General features: G+C 43.7%; 1 protein-coding gene across 2 annotated transcripts; it reads left to right on the plus strand.

Moving 5' to 3' along the window:
- Positions 1–1,169: 1,169 nt before the first annotated feature.
- Positions 1,170–9,840, plus strand: LOC115777871 (far upstream element-binding protein 3-like). 2 transcript variants are annotated; one of them, XM_030725893.1, is made up of 7 exons: positions 1,170–1,760; positions 1,901–1,971; positions 8,364–8,449; positions 8,888–8,956; positions 9,118–9,189; positions 9,512–9,612; positions 9,699–9,840. In XM_030725893.1, exons 1-7 carry the CDS (start codon positions 1,536–1,538, stop codon positions 9,705–9,707), a joined length of 633 nt encoding a protein of 210 aa, XP_030581753.1. In that variant the 5' UTR covers positions 1,170–1,535; the 3' UTR covers positions 9,708–9,840. The 2 variants fall into 2 exon arrangements, with proteins under 2 accessions (XP_030581753.1, XP_030581754.1); XM_030725894.1 differs by lacking the exon at positions 8,888–8,956.
- Positions 9,841–23,505: the final 13,665 nt, after the last annotated feature.

The following is a 23,505-nucleotide window of genomic DNA, read 5'->3' on the forward strand; positions in this document are numbered from 1 at the left end:
GCTGCCCAGGTGAGAGCCACAAATTTCTGGTTTTCTAAATAGTACTTGCCCTGGGTAGAGATTGAAAAGTTGTCCTCTAAAGGCCTGGTCCTGAGCAGTTTCTTATACTCTACACCTGTTGAGAAGTTAAAGCAAAATATAGTTAACCCTTTTGTAAAGAATACTGTTATTGTGGCATGAATTTATACATGTTTGGGCGATACCCCTGTGCTGTCTTCTTTCTCACCAATCTGGGGTAATGAACACTTCAGCAAGACTTGGGGTTTAAAGCATGGTTTGAGAGGGGTATAACAACACTGCAACATGTATATAAGGATCAGAATCTGTCATTTGAGGAGTTGAGGGCTAAGTTTGATGTGCCACAGAAACACTTTTTCAAATACTTACAACTAGGGATGTGCGCGATTACTCGACTAGATGACTAATCGTCGCTGTTGTTACCGGTTGGTATCAGACGTGCTAGTCGGTTAGCCTAATTAAGGTTTTAATTAACCCAGTGCTGGTAAATGTTTGTCCTAAGTGTTAGGCAGCCATCTGCCCCCAGATGGAGCTGCAGCCCTTACATCACTATAGGAAAATGCCATAATGTAACCTCAAGCACATCTCCTGAGAAACACCCTTCCTTCCCTGCATTTCCTGCTACTTCCTCCAAGTTTGTCCAAAGAAGCGAAAAACTAGCAGGACAAATGTGTTTGCGCCTTAAAAAAATCTGGCCACAGCAAAGATTAGAACCCAGGAGGGAAAAAAGTCCCAGCATTTTATGTTTCTTTCGGCCGACACCGCGTGTAAAACACCGGGACATGACCGAAAGGTAATTAACACACGCAATGCACTTGCACAGGTATAAACACCAGCAACAACATCAGCTACTTTATGTAGGTTACGTCGTAGCAGCTGAAATCTGAATCGGGGTAAACTGGAGGAGAAGGCTGGTGGAGAGGGAGGTCTGTGCTCCACTGCTCAGGATGCCACCCCGGGTAAGCGGAGGAAAATGGATGAATGGATGGATGTTTGTATTGTATTGTTTTGATGCGTGGTTTTTTTTGTTTTGTTTTTTAACTGCCAGTTCTTCAATATTGGAGTGCTTGGGAAGTGTTATTAATGGCATAAAACTAATCAAGATATGTTTAAAAAAAAAAAAGAAGTCTGTAAAACTAACAAAAACCCAGCAATCCATTTTCCAAAGCCACCCAGCGGGCCAGTTTGGGCCACATGTTTGACACCCCTGACCTAGCAGATCCTGGTTCTGAACATACATGATGAACAGCAGAGAAATGGCAGGAAGTTTATTTTTGTGACGTCCATCATGAAGAGAAAGTAACGTAGGCTTTAACAACGGGAGAGCAACAAATCCAAGTTAACCTGAGTTATTCTGCAGCATTTAGTAAAGGTGAAACAGTATGAACTTTACCTGCTTCTTTTTACTCTTTCTTAGCTTCTTTGTAGTCCTTCTAACTGTTCTCATTAAGAGCAGGCGAAAAAGCTTATTGCAGAGTGTCAGCTGGGCTGTTGGTACCAGCTCGAAAATGTCTTAAATGGGTCCAGAAAGCGGTTCATTTAACGGGAGCAGCCTAAATGATACCTGCTGTGTATGTGCAGGTGGAGAAACCATTAAGAGTATTAACCAGCAGTCTGGAGCTCACGTGGAGCTGCAGAGGAATCCTCCCCCCTCCACCGACCCCAACACCCGGGTCTTCACCATCAGAGGCACCGCCCAGCAGATGGACCTGGCTCGCCAGCTCATAGACGACAAGATCGGGGTACACCAAACAAGCACACCTCTGTAGATAAACTCCTAACTCAAACTGTGAAGGGATACATCTGAGTTCACACAAACAGATCCAGGAATAAACGGGTTGTTTGAAAGTCTGATGACCTGCTGCTCTGTCTCCTTCCGCAGGGTTCGGGTATTATGAGTAACGGAGGTTTCGGCTTCAGTCCCTTCACCCAGGGTCCTGCTGCACACCAGAAGTAAGACTCCAACAGTCCTCAGATTTTAGCTCACACTGCCATCGTACATCATATTCATAAGGTCAGATAGTTCAGTAATCAGCGCCTTTCAGGAGAGTTGGACAGTTTTAGGAGCGTGTCTGCTGCACCACAGCACCTTCAGAGCAGTCTCCACGCTCCGATGACGATGATTCGTTAACTAAACAAGGAGCAATTGATTTTAAAACAAGCTAGTTTTAATGCGTGACAAGCAGCAGCCATAGCTTCATCAGAGGATTAAAATCAGCTGTTTTGATACTCGAACACAAAGTGAATGATCACGTTCATCTGGAGCTACAACTACGTCTCATTTTCCTGTGAACACAATGAAAATTCGTGGATAAAAAGTCAGTGTCCTTTATCAAACCTCCACATACACATGCTTAAACATGGAGACAATGATTCCACCTGCAACATGTTCAGTATGACCCCAGCAGCTTAGTTAAATGTGTCTGTAAGAGGGGTAGCAGTATCTCCTCTTTCATGTGTTTTTTTTTTTTTTTTTTTTTTTTTTTTTTTTTTTTTTATAAATTTTATTTTAAATTTTCAAGATTAGAACATACAGACAAACAAACAGAACCCAGATGCACAAGTTATACATAAAACATTCCAGTTGACAAATGGTGTACCCACACAGCAAATGTATATAAAGTCACATACATGAGAGTACAGACACCCATTGAGGGGCAACCGAGGGGAGAGTCCACGACAAAGTATGTTCAGCTTAATCTAGTCTGTGAAAAGTGTTCCAGGAAGGGATTCCAGTAGTATGAAAAAGTGTCTTTAGAGCCTTTACGAAGTCTTTCCATCTGTATTATGGACATCATGTCCGTCACCCAAAGGCGAAATGAAGGGGAAGCAGAGGACCTCCAGTCCCTCAGGATTAGTCTCTTGGCAACAATCAGTCCCAGTTCCAGTGGTTGCCGCATTGTAGCGGGTATAGTCCCCTGCGCTCGAGGGCATCCAAAAATTATAAGTTCTGGTTCAGGTTGTATGGGAGTCTTGTATGCTTTGGAGTACCAGTCAAACACTTTAGACCAAAGACCCTTTAATGAAGGACAAGACCAAAAAGCATGAGACAGTGTGCCTTCAGAGATGTTACACCTGTCACATATGGGGGAGACAGAGGGATAAATCTTATGCAATCTGACCTTTGAGTAGTGTAACCGATGCGTGATTTTAAACTGAATTAGCTGATGTCTGCTGTTTATTGAACACGAGCGAATTTTGGAGAGGCATCTGTTCCATAAGGGTTCAGGGATCGTTATCCCTAGCTCGTTTCCCCAGGCCTCCCTGATTTTGTGGTGTGTGCTACAGTGTGGTCACTAAGTAGATGTACAATTCTTGTAATGAGATGTCTAGAGTCAGGGGAACTCACAAGTATGTCAAGAACACCGTGCTCCCGTGGAAAGGTGTCAAAGTTCTCAATTTTTGACTTAATGTAATGCCTGACCTGCAGATATCGAAAGAAGTGTGAATGGGGCAGATTGTATTTTTCTTTCAATAGGCTGAATGATGCAAACTTATTGCCAATATACATGTCCTTAATCGACACTAGCCCCTTTTCCCTCCAATCATGATAAGCTTTGTCCTGCCAAGGAGGCAAGAAACTGTGGTTAAAGCAAAACGGCGTCTGTGCTGATGTATTTGGTAATGCAAGGAAGGTCCTGATCTGATTTAGGATTCTTACTTCGTGTCTTAACACAAAGCTCAAATTTCGATAGTCTTCTGGTTTTTCGAGGCGGGCAAACAGCATAGCTGGTAGGGAGGAGTTATTCACCAGATTGGATTCCATCTTGAGCCACAGAGGGAAATTCATCCCTGGGTTACCCGGGAGGCCCTGTTGCCAATACATTAGTGCTCTGATATTGGCAGCCCAGTAATAGTGTTTAAATACAGGTAGGCCCAGACCTCCCTCCTCCCTCGGCCTCTGTAAATGCACTCTAGAAATCCTAGCATTTTTCCCATTCCATATATAGGATTGAATGATCGAATCCAGGTCCTTGTAGAAAGTCGCTGTAAGATAAATAGGAAGATTTTGACATAAATACAAGAACCTAGGTAGGGAGATCATTTTGATCGAATTAATGCGTCCAATCATTGACAGAGGCAAAGTCTTCCAGTACTCAATATTTTGCTTTAATCCTGATATAAACTCTGCGAAGTTTAGTTTGAATATAAGTTTGGGGTCTTTGGGTATAGTAAGACCGAGATAGGTAAGATGGCTCTCAACCACTTTAAATGGGACTTTTTGTAAGAATCCAGATGGGAACGTGTTGGAAAGAGGCATCAACTCACTCTTTGACCAATTGATTGTATACCCGGAAATTTTACTGAAGGATGTAATCAGACTGAGGAGGAGGGGGACAGATTTTACAGTGTCGTGCAAATATAATATCACATCATCGGCGTATAAACTAATGAGTGTCTCAACACCACCGACTCGGAGGCCTTCTATGTGCGGGTGCGCCCTGATTGCTGCAGCAAGTGGTTCCAATGCAATAGCAAAAAGTGCTGGTGACAGCGGGCAGCCCTGCTGAACTGAGCGCTGTAGGCGAAATGGAGCTGACCGGTCATTATTTGTCAGGATGGAGCACAGGGGTTCTTGATATATCAGTTTCACCCAGGAGATGAAAGTCTCGCCAAACCCAAACCTGCGCAATGATTCAAACATGAACGGCCATTCTACCTGGTCAAAGGCTTTGTGTGCGTCAAGGGCCAGAATAGAGGCATTAGTATTTTATGATCGAAGTATACAGTGTTAAGTAGTCGTCTTACGTTAAAAAAAGATAACCTGCCAGGGATAAACCCTGTTTGATCCGGATGAATGATAGATGCTAAACATTATTCAATCTAGTGGCCAAAATTTTTGTGATTATCTTGCGATCAACATTTTGCAATGCAATTGGCCTAAAGCTGGCCGGGTCGGTTTTGTCCCTCCCCTTTTTAGGAAAAAGAGAAATGTTAGCCTCATAAAGAGTTCTGGGCAGTTTTCCATCCTTTTTTGAAGCAGACATCATTCTAAACAAGAGTGGTGCAAGGAGGTCGCAAAATTTCTTATAGAAATCCGAACCAAAGCCGTCAGGCCCGGCTACTTTGCCTGATGGTAGGGATTTTATAGCTTCTGTGACCTCCTGAAGCGTCAAGTCGGACTCCAGATAGTCCCTGTCAGACTTATTCAGTTTAGGCAACGGGAGGGAATCGAAAAAATCATTAAAATCGGATTGTGTTGCATTATTCTCGGAGGAATACAGGTTAGCATAGAACTCTCTGAATCTACGATTTATGTCGGCAGGGTTGGTTAAGAGCACGCCGGATTTTGACTTAATGCTATAAATTGATCTCGCGGCTTGGGCACCCTTGAGCTGTAGTGCTAACAATTTGCCGGGCTTATCTCCAAGCTCAAAATTCTTCTGTCGTAGTTTCCAAAGCAAATTGCTAACCTGGCTGCTCATAATTTCGTTATATTCATATCTAAGTTTAAGTATTTCCTTATAGTCGCCAGGTGATTCAGAGATTTGGTACTTTCTTTCCAGGTTGGAGAGGGCGCAATTGATTTCAAATAGGCGTTTATCTCTTTCTTTTTTAAGGGCTGAAGTGTAGGAAATTATTTCGCCGCGCAGAACAGTCTTTAATGCTTCCCACAAGATGGGGTCTGATACTTCACCATTATCGTTTATTTCTATAAAGTCCTTTAGTTTGGAGGTTATGTTTTAACAAGTTATCATCGTTAAGAAGGTTTGCATTAAGTCGCCAGGAATAACCTCCCTAGGGAGGGACAGATTTAGTGATATGGCTAGGGGGCAATGATCAGAAATCAGTATGTTATGATATTTAGAGTCGGCGATTTGAGAATAAGATTGTTACTTATTAGAAAATAATCAATCCTGCTATAGGATTTATGCACATGTGAGTAAAATGAGTACTCTCTACTCGTAGGATGTTGAGCCCTCCAATATCAACCATATTCCTTGCTTGAGAAGATTATTTAGAAGTTTGGTAGACGCCGTTTCTGATGCTGGTCGTTTAGATGATCTGTCAAGAAAGGGGTCAAGATAACAGTTTAAGTCCCCTGCTATTATTACTTTTGAATGGCTATCATCGGGAAGCAGGTCAAAAACTTTTCTAAAAAAAATTAGGATCATCTGAATTTGGGCCATAAACATTAAGGAGAGTTAATGGTTCCGAGTTTATGGTGCCAGTTACCATCACGGATCTGCCATAGGGTCACTGACCACAGATGATGTCTGAAATGGGATATTCTTTCTCAATAATATGGCCACACCACGAGCATGAGAGGTGAACGGCGACTGGTATATCTGAGACACCCAACTACACTTTAGTCTATGTTGTGCATCTTTCTAATATGGGTCTCTTGTAGGAAAACAAGGTCTGCAGTTAAGGACTTCAAGGTGTTTAAAAATTTTCCCCCTCTTCATTGCACTGCCCAAACCTTTTACAATTCCATGAAATCAGTTGCAGATTTCTCCCCTCTGTCCGCCCCCACCACGAACATCAGTCATTGAACGCATATATTGTCGGAACTGGCAGTTTTGATGCTATGCGATACAGACAAATAACACATGCGCATCTGGGTAGAACGAAACAAACAATTAACACACACCTCGAGCCCCCCCCCTCCCACATCACGGCGTCTGCGGAACGCGACGCACATCCCCCCCCCCCTAAGCAAAACAGGAGCTGCCGGACAGATAGCGGACCGTACACAGTCCAGTCGCGACGACCCCCACCACAACAAACATTAAACTGGCATAAGAACTAAACAACTCTACCAGATAATCTTAAAATGTATTTTCTGAAAGAACAGACCCAGGTTATTCAGCATGCGTTCAGGGCGTCCGTACGCTATTAAAAATATAGTTCGTCAGAAAAACACTGCATAACGGAGGCGGCTAACACCGGAGGGCCAGCACACCTTAAGACAGAAGAGAGGAAAAAGAAAGAAAGAACGCCACTTGGCTCACTATTCCCTTTCAGTCGTGCCGCCCATCCTCCGCAGGCGAGCCGCCTCCGCCTGAGCCGGGTCGCTGAAAACCTCAGGGGGGTTGCCATCAAGCCATTGCACCTGCAGCCGAGCCGGGTACCGCAGCTGGAACTTGATTCCGTTCCCTCTCAGGGCTTGCATCACGTTTCGAAAGGCGCGGCGCTGGCTCATTACTTCGCTGGTGTAGTCAGGAAAATCAGAACTTGTTCCCCTTATATTCCAACGGCTGCGTCCTGGCCAGGCGTAGAATTTGCTCTTTCATCTGAAAGTGATGTATTCGGGCGATGATGGTACGCGGTTTCTCACCCGCCCGCCGGCTTGGGCCACAGAGAGCGGTGTGCGCGGTCGACCTTCAGTGGATGCGGGAAATGTTGTTTGCCCAGTAATTCGGGAATGAGCTTAGAGACAAACTCGGTTGGTCTCCCCTCTTCTGAGTTTTCTTTTACGCCAACGATTTTGATGTTGTGCCTGCGGGAACGCGCCTCCAAGTCCAGCAGTTTGGTTTGCTGCTGAGTTACAAGCTTTGTAAGCTCCGCACATTTCGTTTCAAGTTCCCCCAGACGCTCCTCGTGTGCGTTGATTGCTGATTCTTGGCCGGCCATGCGGTTCTGTAAGTCAGTCTGTGCAGCCAAGACAGACTGAAGCCTGGCTTCAAGGGCGTCGAAACGCTCATCAAGTTTCTCCAGGATTGAGGCTGACATATTTTTACATATTTCCTGGCACATTACGAGCATCTGGGTTTTGTCACCCGAAGCGCAGTCCCCAGTTTCGTTCACGGTCCCGCTGGCGAGGCCACTGCTAGCATTAGCCTCATTAGCACTAGCGCCGCCGATGTATCCGTCCATGGTCTTATTTTTCCCGGAATTTGTGGATTTTTTCAAAGGCGACATGATGCCCGGTTGCTAGTCGGGGGTGCAGGACCAGCGATGCTGGCTCCTAGATGTTTTATCGTGGAATTTAAATATTTGTTTAAAGTTGTGGTGGAGAGCGCAAACCAACACGTCTACATCCTACAGCTGCGCACTAGCGCCCCTTTCATGTGTGTTTAAGGTGGGGCTGGGGTGCCATGGGCCTCCCAGGTTCGTTAGTATGAACTCATTTAGTCTGCTTTGAAGTTGGTGTAAACTGTCCTTAAATAAATGCTGTGATCATTATTGCTTGCAGCCTCATACCAAACGGCCCTCATGGTGTTTTGGTGTGAGGCTGAGATGAAGTGTGATTGGTGAGATGCCAATGTTAGTGTTGGTGTAATCCTCATGATGATGAATGCACAGGTCAGAGTGAATGAGCTGTGGCTGCGGTGTGTCTATTTCTGTCTGAAAGACTGTAACTCGCCAAGCTGTGGCGCTAAACACATGTTTTTGTGCAGCTGTGGTAGCGGACAGACCTTCCTCACTGGTGTTTGGGGAAACACCTACCAGACCAGCTGGCAGAACCCAGGACAGCAAGACCCAGGTAAACACACACACACACACACACACACACACACACACAGTTGCTCTATACATGACGCTGTTCATGCTATGGCATCTAAAAACAACTTACTAAAGTTAATTCTTCAAACCTTCTAAAAATAAGAGTTTAAGGACTTCAGACAAACGTCGAGGCACTCTGAGCATAAACGTCATTTCCTGTGGGTTTTACTGTAAAATTCATATAGTAACGAGTCCATGGGCTGTTTGAGACAGCCAGAGTCGGGAGGGTCTGAATTTTAGGCTATAGTTTGTTTTACATACTGCACAAAAATTTGTCCAAACACATTAACTGTTAGACATATGCAGACCATAAACACACACTGCAGTTGTTGAGTCCAGCAGGTAAGACTCTGTGTGTGTGTGTGTGTGTGTGTATGTGTGTGTGTGTGTGTGTGTGTGTGTGTGTGTGTGTGTGTAGGTCACAGTATGGCTCAGACAGGACAGATGGACTACTCTAAAGCATGGGAGCAGTACTATAAGAAGCTAGGCAAGTGCGCACGCACACACACACACACACACACACCTGTAATAGAAAGACCTTTCAAATATGAAACTGTGGTGTTTATGTACCTGAGTTCTGAAATCTGTGTGTGTGTGTGTGTGTGTGTGTGTGTGTGTGTGTGTGTGTGTGTGTGTGTGTGTGTGTAGGTCAGCAGAACCAGCCTCAGAGCTTGATGACGGACTACAGTAAGGCCTGGGAGGACTACTACAAGAAACAGAGTAAGATCTGTTTGTTGGTCATTGAACATTTTATTTAAAGAAAAAAAATTCCTCAGTGTCAGCTGATTAATTTCTATAATAATTTAATATATTTAATGAAGGCATACCAGATTTTACTTTTGTAGTGAGTTTCAGGCCCTACAAGCACACAGCCGTCCAAATTTAATTCTTACTTTTTTAGCATTTTTGAGCGCTTGTACATTAAGTTCATGAGATATCCACATGAAACTTTTCATATATGTACTGTTTGAGATGAAGAGGTGGCCTTTAGAAGTTTTGAAATGGTGTGTGTGTGTGTGTGTGTGTGTGTGTGTGTGTGTAGGTCAGTCGTCTCAGCAGAGTTCAGTGCCAGAATACACTGCAGCATTAGCAGAATACTACAGACAGCAGCAGCCCTACCTGTGGAATCCCACACAGATACAGGTAACACAAGGCTTCTGCTTCACAGCACTCCACACCTGCCACTGGTCCAATAATCTAAACAGTGATGTCACTTCCTGTCTCCTCAGGATCACTAGAGGCTCCTCCCTCACCAGCGAAGGCCTCGGATGGTCATCGATGGCATCCGAATCGGGGTTTCCTAGCAACGCTCTGCCGCTTCCTCCTTCTTTTTGTAGAGAAAAACTAAGGATTAACTGAAAAATCATGAACTCTTTTCTTCTGTTTTTTTTTTTTTTTTTAACCTTACAAAGTCGATATTTGTCAGGCAGATTTTTTTGGACTAGCCTCCGGTCTCTCCGCGGTGTAGACCTGGTTTTCTTCGTTTTTATTTTTTATCAGACTTGAGTTTCAAGATGTATCTGTGTGGCTTTGAACAAACAAAATCCAGTATAATCTATATTTTGTCTAGTTTTATTTTCTGATAAGAAAACGGTATAAGGCTTAGCAGTCTTGAGTATGAAAATCAGATATTATTTTGTTTATGATAATGTTTAAAGCATGCGTCAGATTGTGTGAGTTGACTCAGTTTTTTTTTTTTTTATTATTATTTTGGCATAAAAATATTTTAATGGCGTCGGATGGAAATGTAAAGTTTTACCGTCAGATTGTTTTTGTACTAAATCCGTGCTCACTGGGTCTGTTTCTTCTAATTTTACCTGTTTAGTCGCCATCTTGGAGGTGCAATGACGCGTTATTGTTTTCTTTTGGTTTGATGATAGTTCTTACTCCTGTATCCTTATAGTGATTTCTTTAGGTTTTTATGATGTAATGATGAATAAATAGCGATTAATATTGCGTTGTCTAAAGCCAGATCTCTCTGTGGTCAAACACTTTGTGTTCTTACACGATTTAACCTCCAGTCGACGCCACGTTTTCCCACCTCCACTTTTATTACCAAAAGGGGGGGAAGTGACTATTTTCTTAGAGTGAAACTTTATTGTTGTTGTAACGTAGGTATGCATTTCTATTTTCTGATTTGTTCGTAGAGGAAATTTCAGGAGCTGATCAATGAAGTTATTGATTCTGTTAGTGATTATCTGTTGGCTAAACAAAAGTGTGCGTTACCTCAGCTGTGCGAATGTTTCTGTTAGCTGTGCTTCGTTAGCCTGTTAGCTGAATGTAAGTTAATGGAAAAGCTGTCTGAGCGCTACATTAGCTGCTGTGGGGTATTTTTTTTTTTTTTTTTTTTTTTTTATACACACATTTTATACAGGCTAGCTAGTAGAGTGAATGTGGTAACTGAGTGGTGTATTTGGTAATAGGTGTACATAACCATGTTCCCAAAGTTGTTCCTGGGCTACTAAGTTCTCAAGATCATTTATTTTTAAGGTCACGCATTCCCAAAGTTGTTCCCAAATTTGTCCCCCCAGGCCTGGTCTTTTACTCCTAATGTTGTTCTCAGGTTCCTTTGTTCCCGGGGTCATATGTTCCCAACTTTGTTCCCTAGGTCTTTTAGTTCCTAAGCTTCTATGATGTTAGGGTTAAAGTTAAGCTAACCTCTAAGCCTTTCCACCTCAGGAAGCATTAAGCTTATTTAAGAAGTTCCCCCAAATGTCGGGCAGTCTAACTGAAAGCCATACAGGGAATAGAAAATCCCTTTCACATGTTCCAGCATTCGCTCGCAGTCATATATAGCAAATATCAAGGCTAAGAAATGTGTTCTAGATTTACATTATGTGCTGTATAGATATGGGGAACATAGTAATAACTGTGCTGGAGCCTAACGTAGTTTTATGCTGCACTCATGATGTGTTGTACAGACTGTAAATAATGACAAACAACATTCAGCCTGAGACAGATGATGGAGACTTTGTAAAAAGGTTGGCTGTTTAGGGGAAAGATGTGCAAGAAGACTAGAGACCGTACGATAAGGAACTTCTAAACATCGAATTATTAGCACTCACACTGTCAATACTAAATAATCTAATTTGGTGTGTTAGCAAATGGCAATAAACAGCTTTTCTAGGCTGAAAGTCCATCTGTCTCGTTTAAATATGTGGCTAGCATGAATAATTGTCAGTGTTAGCAAATACGACATTAGCTTAATGTTTGTTAGCCAAACAAACTAGCAAGCTGGTGCGTTTTAGCATGGGTATGTTGTGTGTATATTAGGGCTGGTTTACACTTCACAAAAATGCACAATTGTTGTGTTGCTATTTTATACTTGCACAGATGTAAATGTATTTTTTTTAACCCAGCCAGATTTTGAATCTACTGATTAGCTACTTTAGCATTAGCATGCAGCTAGCAATAAAATTGTTTTGTGTATAAATTCACATTCATTGATGTTTTTTTTTTTTTTTTAATTTTAGCCTGTCTGTATGTTAGCTATACTTTTTTTTTTTTTTTTTTTTTAACCCATTAGCAGAACTTTGATAGCTGAAAGTTATTAGCTAAGCATCTGGGAAAAACTTTATACACATTAACAGAGCGTTTAGCTAAACTTTGGGTGAGTCTTAGCATTGTTTGTTAGCTTAACATTTTTTTTTTTTTGCCCGTTAGCAGAACTTTAGCTGAAAATTATCTAAGCATTTAGTAAGAACTTAATACATTTGTTACCGGAGCATTTAGCTAAACTTTTGTGTGCATGTTAATATGTGTATGCCAGCAGAGTGTGTAGCTGAGCGTGTTGTGTGCCTGTTAGCAGAAGTTTGTTTGTTAGCTGAGCGTTTAATAAAACTGTGTGCCTACTGGCTCAGATTTGTATGTTAGCTCAGCATTGTGTGCGTGCTAGCGGAGCATTTTTCTGAACGTTGTGTGTGTCGGACCACAGAGAGGTTTGTCTTGTTGAGGGAGATCTAGTTGTCGTTGAATTGAATCAGTGCTTCTGCTTCTTGTATGCGTGATGATGATGATGCTGAAGATGATAATAATGACGATAATAATGAGTTCTCCTATTCAGGGGTCTATTTAAATCTGTTATGAATATTCAGTTTGTCGATGTGATGATATGGTTTGTGTAAATTTCCACTCTGGCGGGTGCTCTCCAGTTAAAATGTACTTTGTTAAAGATGATATTGTTTAATTCACGTCGTGTCTAACCGAAGCTGAGTATGTGTTATATTCTCAAGACTGCTAGGCTAACTGTCTCTATCTCTTCTCCTTGTCTGTTTCTGTCTGGATGCTGCCATCTTTGTTGCTTTTCAACACATCTGTAATCGGACCAGATGAGCTGAGTGTTGTCATCACAGGCGTGTTGAAGTCCCACAGCTTGTTGCTGTGGCAGCTCCAAGGCAGGGGAGCTATAGTGAAAGGGTTAATCCCCACCCCAGATTTATTAACGCCAGAGTGGACGCTGACATGGTGTCTGGTTCTTGTGACGTCCCAGAACCTGAACCGGACATGACGCCCGCTTTGCTCTGGCATAGATTTTCCTAGTCCTGATCCCGGTCCTGAAGGGGGCACAGGGAGCTTTTTGGTTTTATGGTTTCTGTTGTTTTTTTCTAATGGACAGACGTCCTAACTGTAACCTGCAGATTTTTCTATTAGATTCTATTGACAGATAGAGTTGTGTATGAACCCGAGCCACGAGACTGTCAGTGGCCGAGGAAGAGGATGATGATGATGATTAACATGAGGGTTAATAAATGGGCTCATTCTTTGACTCACTGTGTCTTTGTCTGAAACAAAACTGAGCAGACAGGAAAACGAAGTCTAATATGCGATCACACTAAACACAAAGTGAAGTTGCGCCTCACTCAATACTGTTGACCATAATATTTTATTACAGAGATTAGAGCATGCTGTATGTAATAAAAGTACTGTGCTGCAGTGGTTTAAATCATATCTCTCTAGTAGACTCCAATTTGTTCATTTAAATTGGTAGTCTTCTTCACACACTAAGGTTAATTATGGAGTTCCACAGGGTTCTGTGCTAGGACAATTCTATTTACACTATACATGCTTCCCTTAGGCAGTATTACAAAAGAAATTGCATACATTTTCATTCCTATGCAGATGATACCCAGCTTTATCTATCCATGAAGCCTGTAGTCACTTTCTGAATGATGCAGAAAAAATTGTTCATGCATTTATAATTTCAAGGCTTGACTATTGTAATTCATTATGGTCAGATTATGATAACTGATCACCACCTGGTGGTGAGTTAGATCAGGTGCTGGGCACAGATGCTGGACAGACCTGGCGCACCTAAACATAGTGAAGATGTGTTTGGGAATGCCTATAAGAGGCCCCAGTCCATGAGATCTTCAACTCCCATGGAAAAGTCTTTCAGACCAGCTCAAAGAAATTCTGGCAAACTATTAGGCGACTCAGAATGGGTAAAGCAGTGCTCTACTCACTGTGTATAACGCAGGTGGGGTGCCACTGACTTCAACTGACGATATAGTTGGGCAGTGGAAGAAATACTTTGAGGTCCACCTCAATCTCACTGACACCTGTTGAGAAAGCAGAGTCTGGGGATGAGGGGTGTGACTCATCTGAAAAGACTGAATGTTGTAGGGGGTGTCTGGCTCATAACTGTATCAAAAGCTTGGTCCATATTGCCGACAGTAAGTCGGACCTGGTTCCGTTTTTCTCTATGTCCCTGCCCTCACCTGTGGTCACGAGCTTTGTATAGTGACCAAAAAGAATGCAATTGTAGATAAAAGCGGTGGAAACGAGTTTCAGGGTTCCTGCGGGTGCTGGAAATCCTTGTAAATGCTTGGATTTTAATATCCTTTCAAGGTTTTAAAAGTACTTGAATTTTGGATATAGTGCTTTAAACTGCTTGAAATTGTAACTGCCTTTTTCTTTTAATTTAAAAAAAAAATGATTTTATACTTCACTTATGAGATGGCGAAAGAGTCTGAAATGTAAATTTCTCCGGCTGGGCCTGGCCTGCATGTCTGCATGTGACCTGTCAGTCTGTTTGTGACCCCGCCCCTCCCTCAAAGACAGAGTCGCTGTTCTAATGAGTGCTGACTGGAAACTGCAAATTCCAGTTCTGGATCAGACGAGTATGGAATTATATTTAGGTCAAAAGTCACGCATGAGGAAAAAACATAATCCACGCAAATAATGTAATTCCACGACCGCAGGTATTAATTTCTCACGAGCAGGGGCATTAGCCCCATCTGAAATCTGATTGGCCCCCTGAAATGCCGAATGCTGAAACACCAGTAGCACTAATGAGCCAAATAGTAATGCTCAGCGTCAATAAAGCTTACAGAAGAAAAAGAAGATTTGAACGATCTTGCAGAGAAAGTTTTTTAATCCACAACTGATGCCAGTCTACATTTTGAGGAGTTTGTTGGTAATGATAAGTCATAAATCCCTTTTTACTCACAGCTGTCACATAGCGTAAGTCTGACAAATATTAAATTAAGAAGCAAAGTTAGTTAAGAGTAATGTTAACTGAGGCCCTACTTGTGTTTGGACATGAATGTTAGCATTTCACTAATTCATGTACTTCTTTGTAATTTGCACTTGTGTGTTAACATTAGCTATAATGTTTGGCAGTGACAGAGAAGAATATGAAAAGAAAGGGTCGGTCTCAGGTGGGAATTCAGCAGTTTTGAGCAAAAGAGTGAGTCTGCCAGCTGAAAATGAGCAGGGTGAGAGGAGGGAGAGAGCAGCAGGACACAGCAGACCAGAGGCTGGTCAAGAGCAGGGCACCCCCAGTCCCTTTTCATCAGGTCAGAAATCATTTAGAGAGAGCAACAACAGTTAATGCTGTTATGTATGAAATGTCTGATATTGTTATTTAGTGAAATGGCACATAAGTTCACTGAATTCTTACACCTCATGGTGGTAAGATTTACCATAACTGTAATGTAATGGCTTTAATTTTTATTGGTCCGTATATCTACCACAAATACTTGGCCCCTCTATGACTACTGTGGCCCCTTGATGGCCCCTTACTCAGAAAAATCCTAGATCCGCCACTGCTCACGAGGAAATTCAACAATGCGCTTGTGTAGAATTCAGCAGCCGCGCGCACAAAAAAACATGGTGCATATGAGCGTCTGCTGTGCACGCGCTGCTGTATGTTAACGCTCTCATGAGGAAACTACGTGTGTGGAGCTGAATTCTACGCCCATGAAGAAACTAACTTTTCACGGTTTGGGCGGAGCCTATGGAGCCTAATGTGATTGGTCACTTTGATGGATAGTTCAGGTTACTGCGTTAGACCAAGTTACCATCTTGAATTTGATCCTGGAAAAGGTGTATGAATCCTGGAGTTTCCTCCAAAGGGTGGCTGGCGTCTCCCTTAGAGATAGGTTAAAGAGTGCAGTCATTAGAGAGGGCCTCAGAGTAGAGCTACTACTCCACAGTGAAAGGAGCCAGCTGAGGTGGTTCAGGTATCTGACAAGGATGCCTCCTGGGTGGGGTGTTCCATGCATGTCCTATTGGGAGGAGGCCCCGAGGTAGACCCAGGACATGCTGGAGAGATGAGATTATATATCTTGTGCCTCAGTGTTCCCCCAGATAAGCTGGAAGAGGTGGCTGGGGAGAGGGAGGTCTGGGGTTCTCTGCTTAGGCTGCTTCCCCCACGACCCGGCCCAGGATAAGCAGAAGAAAATAGGTGGATGGATGGATCTTATCAGGCTGTCCTTAAAGCATCCTGAAAAGCTTTCAGCTGATCCAAAATGCTGCAGCTAGAGTACTGACAGGGACTAGAAAGAGAGAGCAGATTTCTCCCATATTGGCTTCTCTTCATTGGCTCCCTGTTAAATCTAGAATTGAATTTAAATCCTTCTCAAATACAAGGTCTTGAATAATCAGGCCCCATCTTATCTTAAAGACCTCATAGTACCATATCACCCAAATAGAGCACTTTGCTCTCAGACTGCTGGCTTACTTGTGGTTCCTCGGATACTTAAGAGTAGAATGGGAGGCAGAGCCTTCAGCTTTCAGGCCCCTCTTCTGTGGAACCAGCTCCCAGCTTGGATTCAGGTGTTTTTTTTCCTTCATTCACCTCTTTTTACTGTGTTTACATGCCACGCTGCATTTAATCATTAGTTATTAATCTCTGTCTCCCTCCCCTCACCTACAACCGGTCGTAGCAGATGACCTGCCCCTCCCTGAGCCTGTTTCTGCCGGAGGTTTCTTCCTGTTAAGAGTTTTTCCTTCCCACTGTTGCCAAGTGCTTGCTCATAGGGGGCTGTCACCTTCAGGTGACTGTTGTGATTTGATAAGAGATAAGATAAGATAAAACTTTAATGATCCCACGACGGGGAAATTTGCGCATTACAGCAGCTCAGTACAGAGAAAAATGAATATGGCGCTATATAAATAAAACTGAATTGAGTTCACTTTTCCCCTTGTATTGGAAACCTGTGAATATTTGCCTCTAAGCCAGGGGTGTCAAACTCAATCACAGGATGGGCCAAAATTGAAAACACAGACTAAGTCACGGGTCTAACAGGGTTAACCTTTATTGAACATCTAAAACTGAAAATATTTTAATCAGCAATATAAATTTGAATGGCCAGAAAACAGAAATGTTTTCCTCAACACATTAAATAAATATAAAATTATATTTAAAAAAAAAAATAACATCAGGGAAAATGAGAATATTTCAAGCTGATGAAAATTTTCATTTTTTTTTTTTCAGGTTAAAAACTGTGACGTGAATTTCTGCGCTTCAAAGTTGGGAAAACTGCACATTGTGTCCAGTTTCTCAGCAAAAAGTGCTGCTGCAAACACAGCTGTGCAGACCTGCTCTGATTTTCTTTGGCAACGTGGAAAATGGCATAAATTCCCTTTTTGCATCTGCGCCTCTCGCAGGTGCATCTTTACTGGAAAAGCTTTCACTGCATCATACATGTGTGTAAGCACGCGGTCCCGTCACTGAAGCTGCAGGTTTAAGGCATTAAGATGCTTCATTATGTCGCAGAGAAAGACTGACTCACACAGCCACCTTTCACCCCAGAGCCCTGCTGAGACTTTTCCTTTACTTTCTATGAACTGACAGATTTCCTCAGCCAGCTCATCTCACCTGTGTAATAAGGCACGTCACCAAATTCAGAAGCTATTTCCTCCAGAAAAGACTGAAACTGCTGGGAATTTAAACCTTTGCCTCTTATAAAGTCCACTGTCTGTGTCAAGGTGCTTATGACGCATTTTGTCTTCAGGACTTTGTTGCGCAGCGTTTCCTGCTGTGTGACGCAGTGATGCACTGTCAGCTCACCTGTGCAGGTCTCCCTCTGCATTTTCTCCCGCCTCTGTCCCACCAATCCGCTCTTTTCCCCTCACATCACAGGTGAGGAAAGCAGACCACACAGGTTTGCCGCTGATGTCAGCGATCAGGTCCTTTGCCTCCCATCTGTTTGGAAAATCCCTGTTTTCAGCTTTTCGTTGGGTCATTTTTGGGGGTCAGGCAGCTTAAATGTTACTGTAAAAAGTGCTGACCGATGTTTTTACCTGCTGATCACTGATCAATCTGTCATTGGCAACGAAAACGGGTTAGTGCACACAGGTCTTGGCCTGCGCGGCATCTGTTGCAGTGCATTGTGGGATTAGTAGTATAAGTGGTGGGAGCCCATTTACCCGCGGGCCATTAATAATAGCTGTATGAAATTATCTCGCGGGCCATATATAATTGTATCGCGGGCCGGATGTGACTCGCAGGCCTTGAGTTTGACACGTGCTCTAAGCCAATAGGACGAGAAGTCCAGCTGGTAGCTGGAATTAAGCTACAATCGCATTTTCAGAACTTATCATGAAGCCCTGCCATTTCTTTCACTTTTCCCCAATCTGTTGTTCTTTTCCCATCTCTGAGTCAACTGCACTCTCATACATTCAGCTCCAGCTGCCCTCAAACATTTAACTGTCAGTGAGCTCCTCCTCTGTTTCCGATTGTTTGATTCATCAGGAGAATCCTAGTCGATACGTTGTAACGACATGGCGGCATGAAGCGAATGTAAACTCATCAGGAGAAAACTTTGCTTTGTGTTTGGCCTATAAGTGCATCATTACAGCTTGTGCTCAGCCACTTCAGATGGAGCTTAACACGGGATTACAGACTGTAGTCTCGGAGTAGACTAATCAATTAGTCAACTCGCTCTCATTAAAGTGAATTCTTACTGCACCGACGACCACTGGTGTTTCTTTAAGGAGAAAACTGCTCCATCGACGGCTTTCCAGGATAAATCCAGCCCAGATTTTCTCCAATCTAATCTCTATAGATCCATTGCTCCCAAACCACCTAAGCTTCCTATGTTTCTGACTTCCTAAGTTTCTTGTTTCCAAGGGTCATGACTAAAGTCAGGGTTCTGTTTAAGCTAGCATTATTTAACCCCAGTTTCCATTGTGCTGAGATCTTTGGTGATTCCATGATTGCAGTCATCTGATAAGTTCCTTTAAATGTGGCTTGGTCTCACTCAAAGACATCCAGCTGAGAAAACCTCTTTGATAAGTTCCCACAATAGCTCACAAAAATATTAACAGTGGCGTGTTTCAGATTCTGACTTGTCAGCAAACAGCCAAACGCATCAATTTATGTAAGTTCAGTAGCCAAAAACACTGAAAACACTTGGAATAACCCACGTCAGGCTAGCCTCGTGGTTTGGACCACATCTGAGGAACACTAAATTTGATGAAACTTGTTCCTGTGCTGGAATTGCTAAACTCAGAGAAGAGGACGGCTCAGAATTCCCCTGAGAGGCTTCACATTTTAAGCGGGGACGTTTTTGAGGATGTTTCAGGACAGTGAGGACAGTTCTGGTACCAGTTTACAGAGAAAGTAAGTCCCTCCACAACTAGGCTTCAGACAATCAGCGAAATTGGTGAAATTAAAGGGTTGTGGTCAGTTCAGATGTCCCTTCAGAATCTCAACATTTACAGTTTTCAGAGGATATTTGTGAAGACTTTGTGCTAACTGGGAAACTCCTGGAAAATATGATGTGCAAAGATGTTGTGGGTCAAGCTGTTTGGGGTTCGGTTAAAATCCAGTTTAGATATTGAGTCTTAATTGCTTTACAGCACTTTATGACTTTTATGTCTGTGAAAGTGCCACGTGAATAAACTTGTGCTTACTTACTTACTTACTAGGCTGCAGGTCAGAGTTCAGAAGTTTTTTTTCTGTTCACTGTTTAGATTCTGAGACCAGAAACTGACTTTCCACGTGCTGGTGTGCAGTTCGATGGTCCGTGGGTCAGTTATCTGAGCTGCCATCACAGCTCCTCGTGTTCTGACATGAAAAATAAGAGTTATCATTTATTCATGTTCCCAGAGCGCAGACAGATGGTCTGACTGACGGCATGATGTCATCCGTCATTAGGACATTACTGTAATCACACGCCTGCTGACCCCCAGGGATCGATAAAGATGATCCATCAGGTCTGCAGCTCTTCTCCTGTGAACAGAGCAGGAGACAGCAGGCCCCTGAGAGGCCCTGAGCAGAGTTAAAGGCCCCCCGACCTCCTACAGAGGAGCAGCAAGCACAGAGCTGGTGTTTGCTGATCAGCAAGTTGCTTTTTAATTGAAGCTGGTGTCTGTATCCTGATCAGAAAACTGCTGGTGGGGGTGTGATGAGACACTGTCAACATGGTATTTTGCAGAGTGAAGGACAGCATTTTAACCAGGACTTGTTTTTTGTCTGAACCTAATGCTGACCGAGTGGTTTCAGGTCCTACTAAACAAAACTGAGTGGGGAAATATGAGCGAAAGTAATGGGTAATAAAAGGACTGTGAGATGGAGGGAGGAAGGGTGATGAAGATGGATGGAGGCCTTGGAAAAGGAAGTGAGTTCTTTCACTGTTGCCAGGATAGTTATACTTGTATATCTGTCTTTGTGGGGACCTTGCAGTTTACCCAGTGCAGTACTCCAGTAATTATTTAGCATGAAGTTGTTAGCTCTCAGTTCACAATTAGCTTACTGCAAAATGAGGACATTTCCCTAATGTCTGATTATTTTACAGAAGGTTTTTTGTCTGGTCCTCAGAGACCTTCAGAGGGCTGATTGAGTTTTCAGACTTCTTTCACGCTCACATTAGAATCAGGTTCAGGGTCAGGGCTGGGGTCCCGATAAAGCATTATATGAATGCGGGTCCTCACGGAGACAGCTGGACTGCTGTGAGTGTGTGCTGCGGTGCAGAGCAGAGTGTCGGCGGTCGTAAAGTACAGGAAGCAGCTCGGTAAGTACAGATGAACTCTGCGTTTGCGTGTCAGGCCTGATTAAACATTAAAGTAATGGTGATCTGGACTGACTCCAAACCTTTTCCCCGAAGCTGGAGGACCAGCAGGGGCAATAATGTGCCTGCCTCAGTCAACCACACTGCAGGGGACAGAAGTATGTGGACAGCTGACATATGTGACTCGGTGTTCATTAATGGGCTGCTCTAAAAGCCTCCACGCGTGTGGTTTCAGCCTTTCCGGTAGATGTTTGTCCCGCTGATATGACAGAACAGATAAACGGGTAAAATGCCGCTGAAACAAGAACTGCTTGTTTCCACAGAGGAGGATGATCCCCTCATTCATCAGTCCAGTATCTGTTTTTGTCCGTTTTTAGTCTGCAGCAATTCGCAGTTCTGCCGGTATTTATTTATCTGTAACACCCGAAACCCGAACGGGCACCGGTTCAGCACACAGGGCTGACAGGTCTCTGTGCCCACGCGCATGGAGAGCAGACTCCATGCGCGTGGCTGTTCTTGGGTCCTGGTTTGAGTAATTGTTACCCTTCAGTCGGCCTCCGTGTGATGAGTCACCTGATCAGAGTCTCTCTCCTCCTCAGACATTTCATTAAGCTGCCACTTAGACTCGGCATCAGTTAGTGCAGCTCCATTAGTGCCGATCTCCGCTGACTGACGGCGGAGTGAGTGACGGACGCGGGTTAACATTATCACGGCTCTCAGCAGGGTAACGAGCTCCTGAAGGGAACATTCATCTGGTTCTCAACAGAGAAACCCACCTGAACAGGGACGGAGTCTAAATGTGCTTTCATTTCACTCACAGAGCTCAAATTAGACTGTTCTAGATTAACTACAGTCTGCATGTTCGTGGAGCTTCCAGAAGGTCTGACTGAAGGAACCGTTAATGTTCCCTGACGGAGGTCAGCGCCGTGAACCCAAAACCTCACAGCCTGAGCAACTGAGCTGCAAACATTATGAAGAGAACAGCTCCAGAATATTTAGCTGCATAACCTCCTGCTGCAAACACATTTAAAACTATTGAAATAAATCATCTCAAGTGACGCTTACCTAATTTGCATAATTGTTCTTGTTAATCAAAATATGAAGTTTCATCAGCTCTAAAAAAAAAGGGGGGGGGGGGGGGGGGGGGGGGGGGGGGGGGCACAGCCTCAAACATTCAAGTCAAATTTTTCGAAAAACATGTTTAAACTTCTTCGTCTCCAGTCAGAACAAAGAGGAGCCAGACCGACCTCCGAGAGTACAGATATTAAAACAGGAAACTAAATGCAGTGAATTGCTTATCACTTACTGTCATTAGAAATAACAGAGAGACTGGGAGTGCTGCAGGGGTGTGAGGCTGGACCACATTAGAAAGTCTGCAAAACGATCAGTGTGAAATTTTAATTCAACACTTTTTAAATCTGGAAGAACATGGATAGATCTGCAGGTGTGTCAGGACATTTTAGCACGCTTGAAATGATTTCCAAATTTCTGCACTGCGGGTTTGTTTTTATAGCGCAAACATTTATGAAATTTGTTGGACACAAAATTTGAGACAAAGGATCAAAAACAGGCATAAAAGTGCAAAATGACGCGCAGATGGCAGAAAGAGTGAAAAATGAAGCCAGACAGACTGAATTGGAGCTCCAGAGAGACGAAAACCGAGACTAAAGACTAAAAACTGTGAAATCTGCGAAGTTTCCACAGACTCGGTGAGAAACCGTGAGTCTGTGAGCAGTTTGCGCCTCTTTTCAGGCTGCGGCTTCAGTGAAATGCGGAGGATTTCATGAATTCGTGCTCTGGTCAGCTGATTTAGACTCCTGAATCTGTTTGCGGGAAAAACTGAAGCTGAGACTTTGTTCTGTGAACTCTGAACTCAAACCGGCTTTTCTGCGCCTGCTGCTGGCTGACAGCACGAGGATGATGATGGTGATGAAGAGCTGTGTGAAAATAAAGCTGAAGCGCTGAATGAGGAGGAGAGGAGGGAGCGTTTGATTTGGATTCTCGCAGCTGACGGTGTTGTGCTGATGATTATTAAAGAGCTTTTTAAAAGGAGGATTATTAGCGGCGCACATGCTCCGTCTGTCCGCCGCATGAATACTAATGAGCCCGGAGCGCCGCTTAATCACGTTAGCGGAACAATATTAGTGCGCCATTTGGGCCCATTCCCACCACCTCCTCCTCACCTCTCCTTTCACCTCCTCTCCATCCTGCGCCGCTCCCTCTCTGCCGCCTCCTCTCCTTCATCCTCCTCTTGTCTTTACGCGTGCCAGTCACCTGCCGCTCCCTCCGCCTCCTGACTTCCCGTCGTCTTTTCGGGGCTAAAGTGGATTCTTATTGGCCGTAAAGAGCGAGCATAAAGGCGGAGAGGACACCGGGACACACTCACTGGGAGCTTTTTGTTGGAAAAAGCTCATTAAAGCGTGTCCTCCTTCAATAAAGACGCGCCTCTCCATTAAGAAACTCCCGCTCGGCTTCGCGTGCGTGGCGGCCGCAGCCAAACTCTCCTGAAAGAGAAAGAAAGGCAGAAAAAGAAAAGAAATCCAGCCTTCATTGAGTCAAATCAATTGAAAAAACATTTGCAAATCTGCCATTATTCCCGGATTTTCTCTCCTTTCTTTCCCTTCAGCCACTCGGGACAAAAGCGCGCAGCCTCCCGTGTTTGACACGGATCCGTTACGCACGGAGCTCCGGGGAGCGCAGCAGGAGAAAGCCAGGGCTGAAGCCGTCGGAGGAGACCGGAGAGCTGGCTGGATAAGTTACCGAGGCCCCTGGAGCTTCGGAAGCCGGAGAAAGTGCG

Source organism: Archocentrus centrarchus, unplaced genomic scaffold (genome assembly GCF_007364275.1).
Source record: "Archocentrus centrarchus isolate MPI-CPG fArcCen1 unplaced genomic scaffold, fArcCen1 scaffold_82_ctg1, whole genome shotgun sequence".
In the NCBI taxonomy this organism is placed as follows: domain Eukaryota; kingdom Metazoa; phylum Chordata; class Actinopteri; order Cichliformes; family Cichlidae; genus Archocentrus; species Archocentrus centrarchus.

Bases quoted from the DNA above. Each gene is read 5' to 3' on its own strand.
- LOC115777871 (XM_030725893.1), top strand. From the start codon at position 1,536: ATGGGTCCAGAAAGCGGTTCATTTAACGGGAGCAGCCTAAATGATACC. The intron at 1,972-8,363 runs GTAAGACTCCAA...GTTTTTGTGCAG, and splicing joins GGTCCTGCTGCACACCAGAA to CTGTGGTAGCGGACAGACCT. The intron at 8,957-9,117 runs GCAAGTGCGCAC...GTGTGTGTGTAG, and splicing joins GCAGTACTATAAGAAGCTAG to GTCAGCAGAACCAGCCTCAG.